Here is a 24082-nt window from a genome sequence, read left to right as displayed (position 1 = left end):
AATTTCCTCACCCACGTGTCATTTCAAACCCATATGACTTTCTTTCTTTCTTTCTTTCTTTCTTTCTTTCTTTCTATTTGTTGTCTGACTATGGAGGGCAGACAGTGCCAAAACTCTCAACAACAAAACTGTCAACAACATGCACTGTTCATCCACGTTAACATGCAATTTTGAACACATTTCTTTTGTATGTGTAGACATACACATTCTGTCCATGTTAAAGCATCCGTTTTCGCTGTATTTCTTTAGTACGTGTCAAGATGTCAAGTTTTACCACATAAAGACAGTAAATTTGAATGCGTTTCTGGCCGTGCTTGAATGTGTAATACTTTTTAAAGCAGATTTACCTCTATATTTACCCACTTATTAATCCTTTCTTTAATTTATTGTGGCACTGCTTTACTGATATCTACTGTGCTAGAGTAAATTTATTTCTGTCACGACAACTCTCTGAGAGTTTAGCATGGTATGTTTGGTCTTGGCGGAATGGATCTGCTACGCTGCTGCTGTACTTCTGCTTCACATATAACATATATGAAATAACCCTCATGTATAGCATACATGAAATTACCCCATTGCAGATCTATACAGGTGGAGCTGGGGAAGGTGGAGGGTTTCTGAAGTGTGCTGCCAGCACTAGCCAAGCATTTGAATGTTGAGCAGCAAGCTCATTGGCTGCTGATGCGAAAAGAAACCAATCAGCTGCACCATGTGAACGATGGTGTAATTGTATCAGCTTGAGTTATAACCTATGCACCATCTAGAGTTTCATAGCAGATCTTTGCATTAATGTTACAATGCAAATTGAGACTTTTCTGCTTGGGAAAGGACATTGAACTAAACAACTAAAAAGGACATGATAAATCATGACATAAGACTGACATCACACAAAATGAAAATGCATTATCCCTCACGAACAAATATAATGTCTGATGTTTGCATATATGCACACCGGCATACCACTACTACATCCTTCATGAATAAACACGATTTCTAATGTTTGTATACATATACACCAACGTACCATAACGCCCCATATGCAAATATAGTCTCAAATACAGCGATTTTATTGGCTGCTGTGCATGTTGTTGCATTAACACAGACAAATAGTGTGTGCTGACACAGTCAAATTTCACGCATTCTGCATAAAGACTTCTGACCCCATCTGCCTTCCATATGATTGACCTTCTGTTTGTTTGCTGATCAATGTAAATATGTGAATAAATGTCAAAATGAAATCTGTTCAGTATATACATATGGATTTGTTTTACAACCTCTTCATGAACGTTTTGAATCATCAAAGAGGTTGTGTAGACTGTCAACTGAGGTACAGAAATACCTCAGTTTTCATGAAAAATATCTTTAATTGTGTTCTGAAGATGAAAGAAAGTCTTAGGAATTTGAAACTTGTGAGGGTGAGTAAATGATGACAGGTTTTTCCTTTTTGGGTGAGCTGTACCTTTAAGGCCTTCAGTGAGGAAAAAAAAAAGTCCTCAACTTCTTAATGTTTTCCATAAAAACTTTATAATGTTTGCCTTAAGGCTGGATTAAGGAATATGGAGGGTGGGAAAAAAAGCATAAAATCGATCGTTAGGAGCACATCTCAAGGGTCTAGGAAAGAAAAGCCCGAAACGCTTCAGATGTTTCCAGTTCATTTCCATAGAAGATAAAGTGTGTTTTTACAGGCGTGATGCGAGTTATTCACACTGTCTGACTGTTGCTAGGGCTTTATGCATCACAGCAACAGCAGTTTTGGTTCTGAGGTTTGCTGTTTCCAAGCAGATCAGGACCTATTTCGGGAAATGTGCAAATGACAAATACATGCATACTTAGATTGCAATTTATTACATAGGATTACATGACATATGACAACTTATGAAAGGCTATTTCAGTTCTGTGAACTGTCCTTGACATCCGCAACACACTTTACTTTTTTATTCAGATGCATATCTAATTGAAACAGGACTTTAATTGTATCCATCAGGAATTGACCGGATTGGTGTTTGGTACTGGAATGGAGTCAAGTGGCTGGTAAGGAGAAGTTTTGAAAAGAGGACTTCAAGAGAGTTTTTTTTTTTATTTGATTTTTTTTTTTGCATAAGACGGAACTTTTCAACAAGAACATAAATGTTTTTATAAGTTTATTATGGGGTAGACACTCAGGGTGACCAGATGTCTCAGTTTATATAGAACATTCTCAGTTTTACAAGGTCTGTTTTGACTGATTAATTCCAGAATTAAATAATGCATGGAATCAGAGCAGAATGATACAATGCATGGATAGTGTGTAGCATTGCAATGTTACGCAGTTGCGTTCACATACTTACAATAGTCTGTTTGGGCCTATATATATATATATATATATATATATATATATATATATATATATATATATATGTATGTGCTGGCAAACTATTAATTGCGTTTGTTGTTTATGTAATGTGTATATTTAAGTATATAATAAAATATAAACTAATATTTTTCTTAAAAATATACATGCATGTGTTTGTGTGTGTGTGTGTGTATATATATATATATATATATATATATATATATATATATATAAATAATTTAAATATTTTATGATTTTTATTTGCGTTTTCAAAAATTGTTTCGGTTTATTTATTTTTTATTGTGTTTTAATAGTTTTACTTTTAGTTCAGTTTGTATTTATTCCCAGTAATTTTCTTTATTTCCACTTAATATTAGTGCTCTTCTTGTATAATAGTTTTAGTTAACAATATTAATTGCACCAGGAAGAAAGTAAAAATGATACCAACTATAATGAAAAACTATTGTTTTCCAGCGGTTTTAGAACTATACTCCAATCACATTTTCACTCCCCATGAAGATTTCACAAGAACACCCTCTACCCTCCTGTCCGTCCCGGTTTGAGTCTTGAAAAACCCACTCACCCTACAGATATCTGACACCCTCTCTGTGACGAGGCCTGTTTGACACAATCCTCTGGTTCTTTTCATTCAGAGGGGATGAAGCGGTGAGTGGAGTGACAGTAATATATGCAGCGGTCAGAGTTATCATCTTAATAGGACTGTCAGCGTGATGATCTCAGGGCTGCAGGTGACAAGCACGACAGGAGATGCATATCGTGGCAGAAAACAACTCGGATGTCCACAATGTCACCTTGTTGTTTCAATGTCTAAACGTTCACAGAAGCAATAAATTAACTTTAGAAGCACCTGCCTCTAATATTGCTGATTCTCAAGACACTGGACAAAACATGTCCTACAATTCACAGCTGTTTTGAAAATAGCAGCATTTCTACAAGAAAATTAACTAGAGATGATCACTTTAAGACAATTTAAGATAATTGTGGCTATATTTTCGTGTTTTACGTTAGTAACCTAGGCCAGTGCTTCCCAAACCTGTCCTGGAGGACCCCTAGCCCTGCACAGTTTGTATGTCTCCCTTATCTAACATACCTGATTCAGATCATCAGCTCGTTAGTAGAGACTGCTATGAATCAGGTGTGTTAGATAAGGGAGACATACAAAATGTGCAGGGCTAGGGGTCCTCCAGGACAGGTTTGGGAAGCACTGCTATAGGCTATAACCCAGGGATCCTCAAATCTGGACCATTCCTGCAGAGTTTAGCTCTAAACCTAATCAAACACACCTGAGCTGCTAATCAGAGTCTTCAAGAGCATTAGACAATCACAGGTAGATGAGTTTTTATCAGGGTTGGAGCTAAACTCTGCAGCAGATTGGATCTCCAGGGAAAGATTTGAGGAACCCTGCTATACCCTAATAACAATAGATGTATTTTATGAAGAAACGTGTTTGGAGTTTTTAGATAATATTTATAATTTTAAGTATAGGTCCAACTGTAGCAACAGCTAAAAATGTCTCCTCAGTTTAGTGTGTGTGATTGTGAAAATTATAGCTAATTCTTTTCAGAGATTTTCTTCAATAGATGGAGCTGATCTGTAGTTAAATATCATTTATTCACTGAAGTCAAAGCTAGATTTGTCAAATATTTATTAAATAGTTGTCTTGACGATACACAGTCGCACATTTTGAGAGAAAATGCAAGAAGCATGAGGCTGGTGGGTGAATTCCTGTAAACAATGAACCGATTAATCCAAATTAATTCTTGTGCTACTTGAACTTTTTCTTTTCTGTAGCCTGTTTTGTCTGAGTGCTTTCTGAATCAGTGATTGGCTACTTGTAAGAACGAGTCGGATCGACCCAGATGAATTGGGTCATGTCGAATTTGCATGCATATTGATTTTGATTCACACAAACCACAATGGCCTCTGGGTAATTTGCATCCCCTGCACACCTGCATACCCTGATTCAATCTGACTGGAGTTGCAGTGAAGCTTGTGTGGAAAAGCCCAAAGAGACTCCCACAGGAAACTTTTTTAATCACTTTTACTGAGTAAAGTGAGTTTTTCTGAGGACAAACCACTACTAGCACATAGAGCAGAGCTGGGAAAGCGTCCTGCTGCCATCTGCTGGATAGGAGGAGAACATGCAGGTGAGGAAAAGCTTCCAAATGCTGACAAAATTGAGTTTTAAATGCATGCATGAAAAGTGCGTCACTATGGGTTCACTAAACCAGTAAATCTACATATACACAACTTACTATCCAAGTAAAATGAGTTGTTAAAGAGGACGGGGCGAACATTTTTCATTTCACTTTAAGTGTGTCATTTCTGTGCCACTTTCAGGATTTACTGGCATATAGAAAAATACCACATGAATTGTGAAGAAAAGCTGATGGTGCATGTTACAGCACAGTATTCAGTGGATTTAAGGGCAGAGCTTAACTAAAAATGCTTTGAGGGAACATGTGCGTCTTAATTAAATCACACATTTATTGTTTCCTTTTTTTTTTTTTTAATAAAGGTTCCTTTATTGGCGTTGATGAAGAACCTTTAAAATCCATGGAAACTTTTCATTGCACAAAAGGTTCTTTACAGTGGAAAATTATTCTTCAGATTATTATTATATTCTTAACACACTCTATTGGCATTGATGATTCCATGAAGAACCTATAACTTTTTGTGGAACCTTTCCATTCCACAAAATGTTATTTAAATGGTCCTTTTATATCATTAAAATGTTCTTCACACTAATAAAAACAGTTTAGGAGCTGTTAACCAAATCAACTGGAACCAAAAATGGTTGTTCTATTGCATCGCATCCCTTGTAAAACCTATATTTTAAAGCGTGTAGCTTTAAATCCCTGCTCCCATACACTGTAAAAAAAAAAAAAAAAAAAAAAGTTGAGCCAACTTAAAATTAAGGCAACCAGCTTCAGCAGATTTCTGAGTTCTCTCAATTTATTTTTTGTAGGAGATTCTCAACTTTTTGTTGAATAAACTTAATCTGCTGAAGCTGGTTGCCTTAATTTTAAATTGGCTCAACGTTTTTTTTTTACAGTGTATAGCTGAGTAAGTGGTCATTTAGCACACACTTTTACTTAAAATGACACATACACCTACTATAATGAACATCCCAATTCATTCTTAAAAATAAAGGGCTTAAAAGGTTCTTCACAGCAATGGCATAGAAGAATCAGTTTTGCTTCCACAATGAACCATTTAGTCAAAGGTTCTTTAAAGAACCATCTCTTTCTTACCTTTTTATAATCTCAAGAACCTTCTTTCGCCACAAAGAAACTTATGTGAAACAGAAAGGTTCTTCAGATGTTAAAGGTTCTTTATGGAACCATTTAGACAAAAATGGTTCTTCGATGGCATCGTTTATTTTTAAGAGTGTTCAAGAAATGGACATGAAGCTGAGTTTAGGAATGAAATGCAGGATCCAGGATTCGTTTCGGATTTGCTTGCTTGAAGTTAAATTGAACTTTGGTGACCGTAGGCTGAGGTCTTCTGCTGCTTACTGCCAGAGTCCCCAAATGGCTTACAGGAGTGCACCAGTTTTGAAAGTTTTTTTTTTTTGGTTTTTTTGGATTATTTTGACTTTGTGATTCAGTATTGAGGAAGAGGAACGCTGCATTTGGAAGACATGCTCTGGATTGGACAAGTGAGTTGACTGAAACTTCAGTCGCAGTGGAAGGCGAGGAATCTACAACAGGATAAGACAAACATGTTGGAAAAACTACCAAATTTGATGACCAGCCTTTGTACTCATCTGATGGAATTGCTGGTGGTGTCCAGGATATTTATATTCCAAATGCGTGTATCAGACAAATGTTATCAAATTGGAATCAAAACCACCTGAATTAAATGTTCACAGCGTGTATGTACACAATTCACCCCCTTTATTGGAAATATACTAGTACCTGGACATTAAAAAATGAGTAGTCCCTCAGTGTTAATGCACTACGCCGCTGAAACTGTTTGGTTTAACGAACATCTGCCAGTTAGTTTACTGACCGCAGCTACCTGGTACTTCAGGAGTGTTAGAATGTCCACTGTAGTCCATGATAAAATCATTTTGGATATGACAGGCAGACACAATTGTATAACTAGAAAGAAGAAAAAAAAACGCAACTCAAAATTGTGCAATTCAATAGGTTCTTAGAAATAAAAACATTGAGCATTTTAAGAGAAGGTACAAGACAGACCACTGACTAAATGTCAAGTTCATTTGTTAATAACACTACGTACATTAAAAAGACCACCATTTAAACATGATTCTCCGTTAAAAGAAACTTCAAACTGGTAGTAGGATTTATGAGAGGCTGTACAGTGTGCAAAAAATTACTGTCCGTCATGGCAGGCACACCTAAATGATGCAGACATGCTGGGTTTCTATCTGACCACAAAACACTGAAAGATCTCCAAGACATGTTTTGAAGTAAAAGCCCTCACCGAGTCTTTTATGTCTGGCAGCAGGTATCATTTAAATCTGCCCGCAAACATACACCTTTAGTCTTCAGAGTACATGTGATAACAAAACTGCACTGCATCACTGACATAATCAGGCGTTACAGTTTGCTCATGACTTCCAGTAAGATTACAATAACAATTGCAGGGAAAGATTCCTGGACATGTCTGGAGTAATTAATTTTTTTTGTCTCTTAATTGATAATTACCAGGCCCGCATAGAAATTGTGCATGATTCAAATGGTCACACTTTTACACATGGAAGCTTGTTTCCACCACGGGAAAAAAAAATAAGGTAATGGCAACTTTCTCTCTCAAATAGTTTTCTTGCCCTTGCAATTTGGAGATTACACTAGTCAACATTTGAAGTGGCTCAAAACCTTTCATCAAAGTTGTCCTAAAACCAAAATGTGTTTTGTCTTTTTGATCCACTTCAAATGTTGACTACTGTATAAACTTAGAATTGCCACAACAAAAAAAAGGCAGAATTCTAAATGTAATTTTAGTTATATTTTTCAGTAATGTGAGACAAACTCAGAATTGAAATATATAAAGTTCCAATTTTGAGAGTCAGATTTCCAAGATTATATCTTTCAATTTTGAGTCAATATTTCTCAGTTGTGAGAAAAATCAGAATTGTGAGATATAATCTCAGATTTCTGGCTTTTTTTTTCTGTTGTTGCAATTTCGAGAAAAGATAAACGTACCTTTTTTATTTTTTTGGTGGAAACAGGCTTACACAGCCCACCCATATCTATCTGGGCCTGGCAATAAACGTAAAAGCATAACACAGAGAAGAGAATACAGTCCCAATTAATAATAATCATTCATACAGCAGGCTGAACATGTTTTACTGACTGCCTTCCTTGATTTGTTCTTTATCCCAAAGACGGTATCGATTCACCAAGCCATTTGTAAGATCCCTTCTGCCAAAGAGCTGGACGACTTTGAGTTATGCTCATGAAGGCCCAATATTTTTAATATCATCATGGCCATACTGCAATTTGTGGTGTACTGAGGACACAGCAGGTGCATTGAGGAATGCTTGACTAGAATATAGGAAGCTACTGTATCCAAACTACAACCCAAAACCAACTTAGACCAGCTGCTGATGGATCTGGTTTTTCTTAAACAGTTTTTAAACTCTTTCTGATTCAATTTTGAGTCATAAACAGGCCTACACGAAATCTGCAAGCAGATTTCCACAGAACTGTAATGCATTCATGAAGTTTATTAGTTTGCTAATTTGATTAGATTATGCTTACGGTTACCACTAAGGATAGCTTCGTTTAACACATTGTTTTAATCCATTTTCGCAGAAAACGTCTGCAGATTGCGCCTGGGCCTGGTTATAAAGTAATCAGTTCCACATACTAAACACATGCAAACACACTCAATATTTCTCTCTCTCTCTCTCTCACGCGCTTTCATCTGGGTTTGTTCTCCTGCTGAATTAAGTTAAAATGTGTATTTAGCATTTGTAGTGATGCATGCATCCAGTAGACTGTTGATTTACATATTTTTTTCTTAAAAATAAAAAGTAAAAAAAAAAAGGATTAGAAACACAGCTATACAGAGTCTTTAGCTAATCCAAGGAGCGAGGTTTGGAAGGAGGAGCCCCATGTCCAGATGTGATGCGGTTGGTTAGGAGGTGAGGACCGTCGCTGTTTAGTTGCTACAGCAGGGACCTTTCGTGGGCTGTGCCGTTTCTGTTAGATCCACACCTCTGTTGCGTCCTGTGTTGGCACCTGCAGGCTGGGGCTCATTCTTGGGTAGTTTCTTTGCTAAGGTACAAAAACACACAAAAGAGGTAGTTTTGTAAATATAAGGAATGATGAAGTTAAAGGAATAGTTCACACACAAATTAAAATTTGATGAAAGTTTACTCAAGCCATCCAAGATGCACGGGTTTTTCTTTATTGTAACAGATTTTGCAGAAAGTTGGCATCACATCAACTTCTCATCAGTTGATCCTCTGAAGTGAATGGGTGCCATCAGAATCAAAGCCCAAACAGCTGATAAAAACATCCACTCCAGTCCATCAATTAACATCCTGTGAAGTGAAAAGCTGTGCATTTGTATGAAACAAATCTATGATCTATCAAGATGTTTTAAATTTAAACTCTCACCAAAATATGAGTCCATAATAACGATTCCTCCAGTTAAAAAGTTCATCCCCCGTTGTCCTCTCACATCACAAATATATGTTTGGTTTAGAATAGTTTCAGACAGGGTTTTACTTATAGACAGTGCTTGATCTGTGCATATTTCTCACCCGATTCAGACAGTTTTTTTTCCCCCCACTGGAGAAACCAATATTATGGATGGATAGAGGAGTCACGTTTTAGCCAGAAGTAGCAGTCTGTAGTTAAAAACATCTTAATGGTTTTGTTTCTTATTAACACACATCTTTTCACTTCACAGGATGTTAACTGATGGACTGGAGTGGTGTGGATTATTGTGATGTTTTTATCAGCGTTCTCATTCTGACGGCACCCATTCACTGCAGAGGATTCATTGGTGAGCAAGTGATGGAATGCTACATTTCTCCAAATCTGTTTAGACAAGGCAAGTTTATTTATATAGCACATTTCATACACCATGGTAATTCAAAGTTCTTTACATAAAAGGACTTCAAATAATCATTTAAAAAAATCGCAACAATAAAAACAAAAACTTTTTAAATGATTTAAAATTTGATTTAAAATGTTAAGTACAGTTAAAAATAGAAAATGATTATACATAAAATACAGTGGAATCGGTTCAGACATAACACAGTGCTCATTCAGTAAATGCACAACTAAACAGACGATTTGAGTCTAGATTTAAGTGTGGCTAATGTTTTAACACATCTGATCTTCCTTCGATGAACCATTCCTTGAACATGAAATGGCATTCACAACCCAATTTAACTCTAAACTGTGATGCATTTTCTTGAGTGAAACCAGATATTCTAGGTACAAAATTTAGGGTGTTTACATTTTTGTACCTCTAACTTTGAAGATAATTAGAAATGTTTCTTGAGCAGCAGATAAGCGTATTACAATGGGTTCTGAAGGATCATGTGACACTGAAGACTGGAGTAATGATGCTGAAAATTCAGCTTTGCATCACAGGAATAAATTACATTTAAAATATTCAAATAGAAAAGTTATTTTACAATATTACTGGTTTTACTGTATCTCTAAGCAAAAATAAAAATACGCTCTTTCATAAACACTGAAAATCATATAGATCCTAAACTTCTGAATGGCAGTGTAGAACTATTTACCAAAAAAGTAGTGCGTCAAACTGGTTGATAAACTTACCAATGGCCATAAAAATCTCATTCACGTTCATTGAAGTCTTTGCCGACGTTTCCATAAAGAGCAAACTGTTGTCATCTGCATATGACTGTGCATCCTGTGAACCAAAAAAAAAAAAAAGTCAGGGTTTCAGACTCTAAATGGACAGTTCTAAGCGACTGGAAGTCTGCATGGCATGTTTGTTTGTTTATAAACAGTTCCACATCTCATTTGTAAAGCCAACAGGAAGCGTCTGCTCATCTGTGGCTGTTCAAACATCGCAAACCTGAAAGTCCAGCGCTCTCTTGTTGGCAAGGTCTGCCTTGTTTCCAGCCAAAGCTATTACAATATTTGGACTGGCTTGTCTCTGAAGCTCTTTCACCCAGTTTTTCGCACGTGCAAATGATTCCTGAAAGAAAAACAAAAACATGCATTTCTGTAAAGCAATTTCTGGATTCGGAGCTTTCTCGTTTGTGCTTAAAAGGAACATATGCATTTTTCGTCGTTATTTTTTTCACAGATCCAAACTGACTAAAACTGAATGATGAGACTAGAAAAATTTTAATTGACACCTGCATCATGTTATTTTCCCATTTATTACTGTATTATATATATCTGTATTATATAAAATGCCTTATAAATAAATGTGACTTAACTTTACTCAAAAAATCTGATTTGTCAATTAAACTGCAGAGTAAACAAAGTGGGTTAGGACTCACTTCATTTGTAATGTCATACACCACTATGGCAGCCTGCGCTCCTCTGTAATACATTGGGGCCAGACTGTGGTAACGCTCCTGGCCAGCTGTGTCCCAGATCTCAAACTTGACTGTTGTGTCATCCAAACATACTGTCTGAGTCAAGAAGGCAGCTAGTGGAGAGAGGACAGAGACAGGACAGAGACGGGTCAGATCTTGTCATCAGTATCTGTTAATTGCTTGTAATTAGGGCTGGGCAGTATGACTGCACATACCAATGGCAGAAAGATTTTAGCCGATTGAGATGTTAAAGGGTGTTGATAACTAAACTTTTTGTGCCTGTTTACTGTTGTCATTGTGTATATTGACTTATGACTATTACAATGACAAATGTGACTCCTCAAATCAGAATTTACAGTTAATTTATTTTATTTATTTAACTGGTTATCATCGTTAACCATTGGCTTATCATGAGTTTTTAATATACACAACTTATTTTTTTTTTCTGGCAAAATAACTAGTTATATCGTCATATTATTACTATAATATACAATTTTGGTCATCCTGCCCATTACAGCAAAAATAAGTTATATCGTGACATACCATTACCATAATATAAGATTTTGGTCATTTTGCCCATCCGTACAGGAAAACTAACTAGTACTAGTAAGACTAGTACCATTACCATAATACACGATTTTGTCCATACTGCCTATCCGTATATCAAATTAAATAAACATTTGTTAAAGCACGACTTGTCAAATCAAACCACAGCAGCCTTTGATTAGCTAATATTGTGTTTACTGTACAAATCAGAGTGATTAATAAAATCACTCAATTATTCATATGGAAAATTATGTCTTTTTTCCACCAAAAAAAAGTTGTCTTAGTTATATTATACTAGTGATATACCATTACTGTAATACACGATTTTAGTCAAACTGCCCATGCATAAATGCATTAGCATCACATCAGATATGGGCTATTATATGCAGGCAATATAATGCATGTCTTACCTCCTATTGTGCTTTCCTGAAACTCATGAAACTGTCCTTTTACAAAGCGAAGGACTAGACTTGACTTCCCCACAGCGGACTCTCCCAGAAGCACTAGTTTGAACTGACAGATTTTGTTGCCGGCGTTCGGCCCGTTAGGTCTCGTTGCTCCACCTCTTCCTGCCATGACCCTAAGCCCCAATCTCCTGTACTGAAGTCAAGAGGTGCTTCTCAAACGGTAACTCCCAGATCTACGGGAACAAACATTAATAATCTAGTATCGCTTGTAAGTTAACACTATTACGTAATGTAATATATCAGGGGTGTCTTGGTTAGCCAAATACAACCTGAGGATAACGAGAGTTGCACAATATACGTTGGTGGCCAATTAGTAACAATATGCCATTTTCTATATTCTGTAATAAGCATAATCCTACAAGTTGAGACCCAGATCTTCAGTTCATATATTGTAATATATGAGACTGTAACACTGATATAGTAAGAACATCTATTGTGTCATGCCATCAATTACATCCATACCAATGTGGTCACATGACTAAATCATAGACAATAGACATTGTTTAGGAACTGCCACTGTGTTAAGCCTTAAATGTCTTTTGTGCTTTGACCCAAAAACCCAGTGACATCAGTCTTGTCTCCTTAAACACCACAAACAAAAACCGAAGCCATGATGGGGATGAAATACTATCTTATTACATACTGATTACTGTATATTATGGAAGGCCATTCCTGCCACATGAGAAAAATCATAATTCGATAATAAATCATAATTATGACAGACATAATTATGACCAAGCGTGAAATTGACATAAAAGTCAGAATTATGAAACACACTATTAAATGGACCGTCATAATTATGAAATTTTAAAAAATGACAATCAAAATCACTCAAAATTGTCAACTGATGAAGTCGAAATTCGCTTATTACTAAATTATTAGTTTATGACCCAAATTCAAAATTAATGTTACAAATTTGACTTCACTAATATTTATGATTTAGCAATACGTGTTTTTTTTCCTATGTGGTAGAAATAGGCTTCCATAGTCTATATTGTTTACTGCCAACTGATTTTAGCAGTAATGCAACTTAAGGAAACGATAAGAAAAAGCCCATTAACAATAACCACAGAAAAAAGTGAAGAATATTTAATAGTAGGCAAAAATGTGCAGTAAGTGTTCAGAACAAGATTGATATCCCAGTGCTTTCTTTTACTTTCTAATTCCTTCATTTGACTTTTTGAGCCTATACACTGAAGTAACGTGGACATACAAGTTTTTCACTTTTTGGTGTATACTTTTCAGGTGTTTTTGTAGTATTGTAAAGTACTAAAATATAGGTCATTCGGAAGAAAACTTCCATAATGTACACTGCAGAAACAGTAAGACTAGTGTGGTGATATGCTATTCAAACACAGCCCAAGTCCCAAAGAACATTACATTCTAGACTATACATGCTTCACAGACAACCTTGTTATATCTTATGCGATATAGAAAGAATGAGACAAGAGTGACCATGCAAAACAAGTCTATTATTGACGCTAATAATCAATAAGTGCTTGAGATAGCTCCTAAACACTTTTAAATTAAAAGGCGATTATAAATAGCAATTTGTTTACATTTCACATCAGAATTGATGGGATATGCTCAAATTAAATAAATATTATTGATAAAACGTGACTTATTATTTAACGTTTAGCATAATCTGGTTCTTCAAAACAAATCGCAGCAGGCTTTGATCGGTTAATATAGTGTTCACTGAACAATTTAGTAGTAACTTCAATTTCAGAGTGATAACAACATAAAATCACTTAATTATTTAATGGCACGATATGAAGCTGGAGCTGCCTGTTAGCTTGTGATGCTAACTATGCTAATGATATTGTATGTCTCCTCGTCTTTCTCTCTAATACACGCATGTAAACACACAGTCAACTCAATGACAGTCGTGTTTTTAGCGGTACTTTAACGGGTCTGTCAGTTTCTCAGATGCTTCGGTTCTAATGGCTCCCAGAAGCTAATGGTGCTAATGCTAAAAGACAAACAGGCCGCTCGCACACACAGCACTGAGCGTGACACCTCATAAATAAACCGTTAAAAAAGCAAGAAATCGGAAATAACTGGACAACAGTACGGCTTATTTAAAAAACAAAGCAAAAAAACATTCAAATTAACATAACTGTACAAATGTTTAAAGCCCTGTGACTCGTACGTTACCTTCCTCTCGGTTCCTCCCAACTTCCCCTTTTGCATCAAAACTGATGATGACCGGATCTGACGTCAGACTCATCGGAGACAAATCGGCCAATCAGAACAACGCTCATCACAAATATTTTATTTTCATAACACACAGGATTATAATTTTGTATAAAGAGTTTATTATTGTTGTTATTATTATTTATTATTATATTTTACATTTAATTTAATCTTTGAAATATACTAAAGTCATAGTACAGTCACGTATTTTATTCATATTTAGTAGTTAATTAAACTTATTGTTATTATTTCTTATAAATCAGAATTTAACGAGTCTTTTTTTCAATTAAAAGCGCATTGGCAACTTAGGTCTTAGGATAATTTTATAACATAAAATAAACGCTTAATTTGGAAATCGACTTTTTTTTTTATTGAATGCTTGAAAAAACAACAACAACTAAAAACATTAACAATTTATGAATATGATATTTAGCTAACAGGAAAATAAGGTTTATAAAATAGGCATCACTTTTTTCACATTCATGAAAGCCAAAAATTACATTTCTATAAGTAAACTCATAATTAGGATTCACATAATATTTGTTAAAGTCAAGAATGATGTTGTGAGAGCAATTCCAGAATAAAAGTAAAGACGTTTCAATATTTTCTAAACCATTTCCTGTCAGCGCGTTGTCAGGGTAACGGAAGGCAAACAAACACTGCTACGTGTTTGTAAGGCTTTGTAATTAGTGCTGCTGTTGTAAAGTTGTTAAAATGGTTAATTGGTTAATAAATCTGCATTAAATGTGTAGGCATGAGTCTCATAGAACGGAATTCATCCAGAGACACGTTTCCAAACATCCGCGCGGTAGGACGACTAATGTTTTAAGTTTTGATCTTGTATATAGATTTGTCGACTACAATTATGCAACAAATATTACTGAATTTTAATGTATAATAATTTCCATTGTAAGGCAGGAAAGCTCATTACAGTCGGTGACACAACTAAGACTTGTCTGCAAGAAATTACACCAGGGGTGAGTCATTCTCCAATTTTCTTTTAGGCTACTAACTGGATATACGAATATCTCCAGTTTTATATATATATATATATATATATATATATATGTATATGTATATGTGTGTATATGTATGTGTGTGTGTGTGTGTGTACTGACCTGAATAAGATATTTCACATAAAAGATGTTTACATATAGTCCACAAGAGAAAATAATAATAATTTATGAAAATGATCCCGTTCAAATGTTTACATACCCTTGATTCCTAATACTGTGTTGTTACCTGAATGATCCACAGCTGTGTTTTTTGTTTAGTGATAGTTGTTCATGAGTCCCTTGTTTGTCCTGTACTATAAAACTGCCTGCTGTTCTTCAGAAAAATCCTTCAGGTCCCACGAATTCTTTGGTTTTCCAGCATTTTTGTGTATTTGAACCCTTTCCAGTAATGACTGTATCCATCTTTTCACACGGAGTACGACTGAGGGATTCATTTGCAACTATTACAGAAGATTCAAACGTTCACTGATGCTCCAGAAGGAAAAGCCATGCATTAAGAACTTTTGAACAGAATGAAGATGGGTATATTTTTCTTGTTTTGCCCAAGTATCATAATTTTTCTTCATTTAGTACAGCCCTTCAGAAGCTACTGAAGACATTTAAATGTTTCACAGAAGAACAAAATAAGTTCAGTTGATCCTGATCTTCAAATTCCAAAAGTTTTCACCCCCTTGCTCTTAATGCATGGTTTGTCCATCTGGAGCATCAGTGAGTGTTTGAACCTTCCGTGATAGTTGCATATGAGTCCCTCAGTCGTCCTCGGTGTGAAAAGATGGATCTCAAAATCATACAGTCATTGTTGGAAAGGGTTCAAATACACAAAAATGCTGGAAAACCAAAGAATTTGTGGGACCTGAAGGACTTTTCTGAAGAACAGCAGGCAGTTTAACTGTTCAGGACAAACAAGGGACTCGTGAACAACTATCACTAAACAATCACTAATCACAGCTGTGGATCATTCAGGTAACAACTCAGTATTAAGAATTAAGCGTGTGTAAACTTTTGAACGAGGTCATTTTTTATAAATTCAACTATTTTCGCTTGTGGACTATATGTAAACATCTTTTTTGTGAAATATTTTATTCAGGTCAGTACTAAATAAACTAACATCTCCTTTTATTTATTTTTTTCAGCAGTAAATTGTACCAAACCATTTTGTGCGTGTGTGTGTATATATACAACTTTTGAAAAAACAAACCTTTGACTAACATTGTATAAAATATTTATTTATTTACTTACAGAATGTAACTCCACCTGTGGTGAGAAAGTTTGTCAATTCTGCTCAGCCGCCCGTTGGGACAGTTCGGGTCTTCCATGGAAAAGCAAATGATCCTGATATTGCCAGCACACTAGTCCATGGTGTGAACACTAAATCATCCATTAATGTAAGCAGACATCATGTCCAAATTGTTTTAGTGACTATTTTCGTTCTTAGTACTTAATGTTTAAACCGTTTTAACTTTAAAGCCAGTCATATTAATCTCAAAATACTTTTGAAACCAATTGAAAACTATTTATTCATGAGCTTTTTATTTCTTTCTTTTTCTGCTAGAAGCACATTGGCGACTTTAGACTTTGTTGCAAATGTAATAGTTAAAAAAAATGTGTTTGTTCACTGCATGCACGCATTTTTCAGGCTGGATTAGTGATCCATCCTGCACCAAAAACGCGCTTCCAAGAGAGGCTGCGTCATCTTCATGAAATCAATTATGCCAACTATCAGAAAGCTCCTCTTGGGAGGTCAGGAGTTCAAGGCCCTGGTTTACCAAGCTGGCTTGATGCTGAGAAAACCACTTTTGGTGTTACAACGCTCCAGTGTAAGAGTAATAGTGAAACCTCAATAGCATAGTCATTTATAGACTCAAAAATCAAAAGAAACAGCGAATCTGTGAATTCTTTTAAATGCAGTATCTAACGGCGGTGAGGTCATCAATCCACCCAAAACCACACATCAGGTGAAGAAGGAAGCGGATGAGGGACATCAGCTCTACGTTCGCTCACACGGATCCTATTTTGTAGGTCAGTCAGAATGCAGCCCATTTAGAGGTCTTAGTCTTTGCCTAAACTTTCCATTTTTGTTGTTGTCTTTTTCTCTTGTGCTTATTTTGGCATCATTTCAGAAAACACAGATGGACAGCTTTTGGCTGCATTTGTCTCTTTGTTGTTGCAGGAGAGCGTGTGGACAGAAAGTACGATTGCAATCACTATAGGAGAGATGGTAGGTTTGGTTTCCCAACGCCGCATTACAATGATGGGAGAACCATCTCCAGATCTCTGCGGTGGCCCTGTGACTCACTAATGTAAATGTATACACACACACATGCACCTTAACTTACTGTACGTTTTGCTTATAGCTGAAGATCTAAACCTACAGCGATTTATTAGCATTGATTTCTATTTTCAGATTGAATTTAAATATAGATTCAAGATTTTTATTCGTCACATACACAATTACACAGGGTATAACCAGCAGTGAAATGTAGGTCAGGTCCGCTCCAAGGACAGTGCAATTATAAAGTATACAGATATTAAGAAAAAGAAAAAATAAGAGAATAAAATAAAAGATAAAAAATATAAATGTGCAGGTCAGTATGTTGTTGACTTAAATAGCAATAAGAGGAATGTGCAAAAATTTGTACAGGGTATTTAAATGGCAGCAATATGAGGTAGAGAAAAATTATGAATAGCTATTGATATGGTGATATTTACATGGAGTCAAGTGATGTTATGACACAGAGTTAGAGTTTAGGAGCCTGATGGCCTGGGGGAAGAAGCTCCTTCAAAGTCTCTCAGTTTTTGCCATCAGGCTACGGAAGCGCTTACCAGATGGAAGCAAAGTGAATTTGAGTCCTTGATGATTTTAACAGCTCTACTTTTGCAGCGTATATATTGTTAAATGTAAACATTTTTGAAAAAATAAAAATTGTGTGTGTATGTATATGTGTACACACGTGCACAATCATTCAGAAATCATTCTAATATGTTGATTTTGTGTTCCAGAAACATTATTTTTCTCAGTACTGAATTTTTTTTCTGCTTAATATTTTGTGAAAACCGTGTTACACTGCTATTTAAAATTATTTCATGCTTGTTTTATTTTTTTTATTCAGCAAGTATGTATTAAATTGATCAAAAGTGACAGTAAATACATTTTATAATGTTAAAAAATATTTCAAATAAGTGGTGATTGAGTGAACTTTCTAATCATCAAAAATCCTTATCACTTTTTTTTTTTTTTTTTTACAAAGATATTAACCAGCAAACAATGTTTTCAACATCGATAATAAGAACCATTATTAATAATTGAGCATTAATAATTACTGCACAACAAATCAGAATATTGGAATGGTTTCTGAAGGATCACGTTACGCTAAAGACTGGAGTAATGATGGTGAAAATTCAGCTTTGTATCACAGGAAAAAATTACATTTTATATTCAAATAGAAAACAATTATTTTAAATTTAGTAATTTATTTTAATTTTTTTTGAGCAAATAATGTAGCCTTGGTGAGCAGAAGAGGCTTTAAAAATATATTTTTTTAAAACTATATTCTATATATATATATATATGGCACCATCTGTAGGGGGATATTTCAAATTCACCCCACTTTCAGTCCCAGCACAACGATCGAGAAAATCAGAGATTAATTGCATTGTCATTTGTAGCTAAATGAATGTATTTTGGGATAACATTATGCCTCCAGAAAGGTAACAGTGTTGTCATTTTTACTATTTTGACAGCTATTATGAATGTCTGCAATCTTCAGTATTCAGTTTATAATGACAATCCATATTTTGTTTCAATTTTTTTAAATAAGCCCCTAATGACAACTAATATAGCAATGTGAATGACAACATTATCAGAGATGAACAATTTATTAATCTTCATGTCTTCAGGCACAACAGCGCAAAATTAGTTTCCAAACGCTGCGATGACTTCAGAGAGAAGACTCAGCCACAAACAGGCAAAGTTCATGATCCGTAAGTCATGGTTAAGAGCATTTTTGTTAAATGCTAATGATATTTTCACAGTTTCTGCCACTGTGTAAATCATCTTTTCTGTTTGTGCATTAATTCATAGAATTGCAGAGACATTAAACGTTCCCAGTGATCACACATTTGGAGTCTTGATGAAACCTGACAGCTTTGGTAATTTAAATCGTCTGTCACATTCTGAGTTTGATATGTCAGAAATAAATTAGCAGCCAGTATCGTAGAGAGTTTATGGGTTATTCTTGGTTGGTGTGAAAAACATTGTTGGGAAATTTCAACTTGGACTATAATTAAAACTCAAAAACATTCATTGTATTTTAAATAAAGAAAATGAAGCCTATGTTCATGACAGTTAAGCATATTTGTGGGGTATGTTCTTGACTGGTTTTGAGAGATTCAACCACTTGTAGTTCTTCCTGTTTCTCCTCAGGTGTGGGTGACCTGCTCCATCAAACTCCTCCTGGCGAGTACCTGAAAGGTAAAGACAGACAGCGAGCCATGGTCAGCGCTGTTCGCCAGCACCTCAAGAAGTCCAACTACCAGAACTTCAGCTCATTACTCGAAGCATTCAGATACTACGACAAGGTCAGCAGCTGTTCTCATTGCTTAATCTGCTCGTTGCCAGTTTTACCAATTACCACTTTTCTTTGATGGTCTGTCTTGTGCTTTTTTAGCAAGTAAAAGGCCTTTTAGTATAATTGTACAAATGTCCACCTTCAGCTTGTGCTTCACATGTAATTTTGCTGTGAAATCTTTACTGATTTTTATAAAGTAAACAAGAATAACGTTTATATTGTTAGAAATATTTTAAGATGAACATTTATTGGACTGAAACAACTTACTTTTTAACATGAAAAATAGATGTATGGATAATCAAGTTAACCTGTATCAAATTTGATCATTAGGCTTTTGAGGAACATTAATTTGTTTGTTAATCATTATTGCATTGCATTATAGTTTTTGATACTACAGAACTTTGATCAGAATACTAAGCTTTTAAATATCAATACAGTATTATTGAGAGATATAGAGTGACAACTAATATTTTTATCATTTCATGCAAAGACGTCTGGTATACTATTATAAAGATCTCATTGATTTGGTCACACTTTATTTTAAGGTGCAATTCTCACTATTAACTAATTATTAATAGTTAGTAAGGTAGTAGTTAAGTTTAGGAATGGGGTAGGATAAAGTATTTAAGTACTAATAAACAACCAGTATGCTAGTAATATGCATGGTAGTTAATAGTGAGAATTGGTTGAGAATAATGTTGAAGTGTTACCATTGATTTATATTGCAAGCTATCAGAATTTCACCATAGTTAACCATTAATTTCTGAATAAAAGTATGCTTCATCAAAGCAAAACAAAATCTAGAATCGATTCTTAATTTTGAAGCCAGTTTTGCCAGTTACCTGTTGTAATTGTCTTGTGTTACAGAAGGGTCAAGGTAAAATCGATAAGCAGGATCTGAAGGAAGTCTGCCACCAGTTTAACATGATCATCAGTGACGCAGTGCTTGATGATCTCATGGATTACTGCGATGTTGATAAAGACGGATTGATCGGCTTCATGGAATTTTCCAATTTTCTTAATTGGAAAGACAAACACCCAATCAACAGGATGGAGCAGAAAATTCTCACAGGAGGTGAATTTAAGTGTACTTGCTCATGACAGATCTACCAAAACAGTCTTTTGGTATTTGTTCTGTTTTAAATCAATGTTTTGATTTGTCTCCAGGCTTAATTGGTTTGGTTCAAGGCTTGAAATATTTTAAATTTATCTCTAAACTTGTAGAGCGGAAGGCTTGGACCGCCCCAGCTAACATGCAGCGCACAGACCTCCAGGAATCCAGCGCCGTGAAGCCTTTGATTAGACCTGAAGATCTGGAACCGGTTAAGGTGGTAAGCACCAGGAAGACTCCAAAAACCCTGTCTAGGCCTAGAACTGTGCAGAACAACTTCTTCACCTCGTCTTCTCTCATCAATGCTGTCGTGGGTGGACTTTCCCTAGCCGGTGAGTCTCACACAAAACCTTTGAATCTTTGAAACTGCTCAAGTATTCAAGTTACACAAAGCTTTAAAACAACCTCCATGCTTTTTTTCAAGGTGTTGCTTAACCTTTAAAGCCTTTATACCTTTTATATTTAAAACTTTTCTGATAAACCTGTTGCACACAATCTACAACATGACTTCTGTTGTCTGTTTGATTATAGTTTATACTTTTTTTTTAGCAAGTAAAAGTATGTTTAGTAGTTTTACAAACTTTCAGCTTGTGGTTCAAATGTCTTTTTACTGTGAAATCTGATCTGATTTTTATGAGGTAAATGTAAGAATAACTTTTATATTTAAAGATGAACACTTAATGGACTGAAGCAACTTAGCTGGACTTGATTTGATTTTACTTTATTATCCAGACATAATTTCTTTTTCTTTTTTTTTTGTAAATATGATCATCAGGCTTTTGAGGAATGTTTATTTGTTCATCTCTTATTCATCATCTTTGATAATAAAACTAAGCATTTAGATATTATGAGATATAGAGTGACAACCAATATTTATATAATTTCATGTATCGTCAGCTTTACTGTTATAAAAATCTCATTGATTTACATTACAAGCATCAAAATTTCATCCTATTTTTGGGCATAAAAATTTCAGCATCTGAACCAAACTGTATATTTTTCTCTGAGCCTTTCATTAAATTGAGCTGTTTTCATATTTACACTATATCATACTAAAATATAAAATATGATACTCAATAAAAAACACACATGCAAACTATATATAGGCTTGTTTTTTCAAAAGGTTCAATATACCATTCCATTAAAAAAAAAAAAAAAAATTCTATATCATATATCAGGTTTTGCTGGGTTAAAATTACACAACTAGAAAATGAAACTTAAAGTTTCTTCTGATTGCTTCTCTTTAATAGATGATCGCACATACGGAGTACCAGCTGTACGGGCTGATCTACCTGCTCCTCGTATCAAACGTATCAGCGACAGGACAAACTACGGAGATGAAGGAACAGCACATGAACTGCTGCACCCCCTTCTGCATTCCCTCTACGGAGTCCATGAAAAAGAGTTTTTTAGTCCTCGCACCAAAGATGAGGTGAGTTTCGGATGACGGGCATTATGATTTAAAGGGATTTTATGCTGTCCAAAAAATGATTACAGATGGACTAAAGATATTGCATATATCACTCATAGATTGCACAGATATTCCAAAAAGTGGGTCTCCATGTTGCTGAGGAGACATTTGAAGAAGCCTGGAAGCTGGCGTCCATGAGACATCCTGCTGGTGACGTATGTGTGGAAAGCTTTCGAAATGTTCTTGGTGAACTACGGGCAAACTAAACACAAAATTTGAGTATTTTAATTACATTTTATTTATAATGCACCATTAAAAAAAGACTTGCATTAAAAAGTGTGTTCCTTAAGAAATTTGTTTCAACTTGCAAGCAATGCTTTATGACACCCAGTGTTTTTATTAATCTTAGGAATTACTTGATTTTTATAATTTCTCTTTTCATTTACATTTTAGTTTAATACTTTTTTTTGCATTTCTGTTTTTTTTTTTGGCTATCTTTATTAATTTTATTAATTTTTTGTAATTAGTTCAGGTTTATTTAAAGTAACCACTTTTTTATGGTTTTAGTTGACTATTAAAAACCCTGGTGACTCCATAATTCAAAGTTAGCCTTCAATCAGATCATTTAGGAGAAAGTAACATCAAAAATGACCAGTAAAAGCAGGTGAGGTAAAGCTCTAGGTACCTTTCAAGGGATTAATATGATAAATGCAGAACCTGCCTCTGGAAAGGTTTGCTTCAATTGTACAATAATCAGTGTGGACACACTAATGTAGTAATCATTACTACACTGAGAAGTGGGTTCAGACCCTCATGACTTCTACAACTGCAGTATTTTATTAGTTCAGATCCATTATTGGGTCAGCGGTAATTTCGGCCATGTTATTTGTTTAATTTAGTCTCTTGTCAAATGAAGCAAAGTGCTGCAACGGGCCAGACTGCAATAAGAAGTGCCCTCAACGTAGCGTAATAATAGCTCAGTTTAGTAATGAATTTTTGCCTCCCAGGATAACATTATTGAGTTTACTTAGAGGACGTATGCTGCATTTAGAGTTTGAAAGAGATGGAGATTGCTGTCAATTACTGTTTTCTCCCAAAGGACTTTTTTTTTTATCACACACTGATGGTAAGTGGGAGCCTGTGTTTGTGTGCTTTACCCAATATAGTTTGGGCAAGTGTTGTAATCCGTTATGAATAAGTTATTTGCTGCCTGGATATTAGTATACACCTATTCCTTTGGTGGTTATCAGGTAAATTATTCCATCTCTTGGACTAGTAAATCTCAATCTCTTTTGTTTGACACATTGAACATGAACCTCTTGAACATTAATACACAGCCTGCTCCTTTTCACAATCCAATCCAGTTTCTATAGTTCAAATGAAGTCCTACCCAACACTTGCCTATCCTGTCACTTAAAAAAAATGTCAGATTACAGAAGTTAAATGGGTTTTGAGCTGTATTTCATGTCGACTTTAAACGCACAAGAGTACACAGATGAATTCATCTGCCTAATTTGGCAACATCGATATAACCCATCAGAAATATGAGTTAATGTTTAGTACAATAAACAGATTAATAGTAACAGCAGAGTCCCTAATCCATGATAAAAGCCTAGAGGAGTGCAAAATAGCTTTGTAAAGCACATTAATGCTTTTATTTTCTTTTGTTCACTTGTAGTTGAAGCCAGCGTGATTAATTGCCTAATATGGTATTAACATATTTATTTAAATTGAAACAGGAGGTATGATATCCACTGTTAATCATATTATGACTTGTTTGCACACATGTGACAAAACACCCACGCAAGTTGAACAGAACAATCCATTACTGCCTGCAAAAATTATAATAATCCCACAGCCATATTTCTAAATGATTTAATGAATTTCAGTCAACGATAATTCGAT

The 24082-nt window shown here is 35.1% G+C and overlaps 2 protein-coding genes across 2 annotated transcripts; one reads left to right on the top strand and one right to left on the bottom strand.

Annotated features, from left to right (window-relative positions):
- Nucleotides 1-5938: 5938 nt before the first annotated feature.
- LOC306887924 (ras-related protein Rab-5A-like) lies at nucleotides 5939-14082 on the bottom strand. The gene is made up of 6 exons (XM_079445969.1): nucleotides 14033-14082; nucleotides 11819-12048; nucleotides 10824-10975; nucleotides 10391-10513; nucleotides 10129-10222; nucleotides 5939-8604 (listed from the first exon to the last, which is right to left on the bottom strand). The coding sequence occupies exons 2-6, from the start codon at nucleotides 11982-11984 to the stop codon at nucleotides 8489-8491; spliced, it is 651 nt and encodes a 216-aa protein (XP_079302095.1). The 5' UTR covers nucleotides 11985-12048; nucleotides 14033-14082; the 3' UTR covers nucleotides 5939-8488.
- Nucleotides 14083-14140: 58 nt separating this feature from the next.
- On the top strand, nucleotides 14141-22524 carry efhb (EF-hand domain family, member B). Its single transcript, XM_079444199.1, has 13 exons — nucleotides 14141-14879; nucleotides 14986-15048; nucleotides 16329-16472; nucleotides 16724-16904; nucleotides 16996-17106; nucleotides 17258-17387; nucleotides 18985-19068; nucleotides 19169-19236; nucleotides 19511-19665; nucleotides 20523-20730; nucleotides 20880-21098; nucleotides 22017-22198; nucleotides 22297-22524. Exons 1-13 carry the CDS (start codon nucleotides 14826-14828, stop codon nucleotides 22441-22443), a joined length of 1746 nt encoding a protein of 581 aa, XP_079300325.1. The 5' UTR covers nucleotides 14141-14825; the 3' UTR covers nucleotides 22444-22524.
- Nucleotides 22525-24082: the final 1558 nt, after the last annotated feature.

The sequence above is a fragment of the Barbus barbus genome (genome assembly GCF_936440315.1).
Source record: "Barbus barbus genome assembly, chromosome: 21".
Lineage (NCBI taxonomy): Eukaryota > Metazoa > Chordata > Actinopteri > Cypriniformes > Cyprinidae > Barbus > Barbus barbus.
This window is presented reverse-complemented; position numbering and strand designations above follow the sequence as displayed.

Excerpts from the sequence above, each read along its gene's own strand:
- efhb (XM_079444199.1), top strand. The coding sequence starts at position 14,826 with ATGAGTCTCATAGAACGGAATTCATCCAGAGACACGTTTCCAAACATC. Across the intron at positions 19,666-20,522 it reads CATTCAGATACTACGACAAG|AAGGGTCAAGGTAAAATCGA; the intron begins GTCAGCAGCTGT and ends CTTGTGTTACAG. Across the intron at positions 20,731-20,879 it reads GCAGAAAATTCTCACAGGAG|AGCGGAAGGCTTGGACCGCC; the intron begins GTGAATTTAAGT and ends CTAAACTTGTAG.
- LOC306887924 (XM_079445969.1), bottom strand. The coding sequence starts at position 11,984 with ATGGCAGGAAGAGGTGGAGCAACGAGACCTAACGGGCCGAACGCCGGC. Across the intron at positions 10,976-11,818 it reads TCAGGAAAGCACAATAGGAG|CTGCCTTCTTGACTCAGACA; the intron begins GTAAGACATGCA and ends TCTCTCCACTAG. Across the intron at positions 8,605-10,128 it reads TGAGATTTTTATGGCCATTG|CAAAGAAACTACCCAAGAAT; the intron begins GTAAGTTTATCA and ends TTTGTACCTTAG.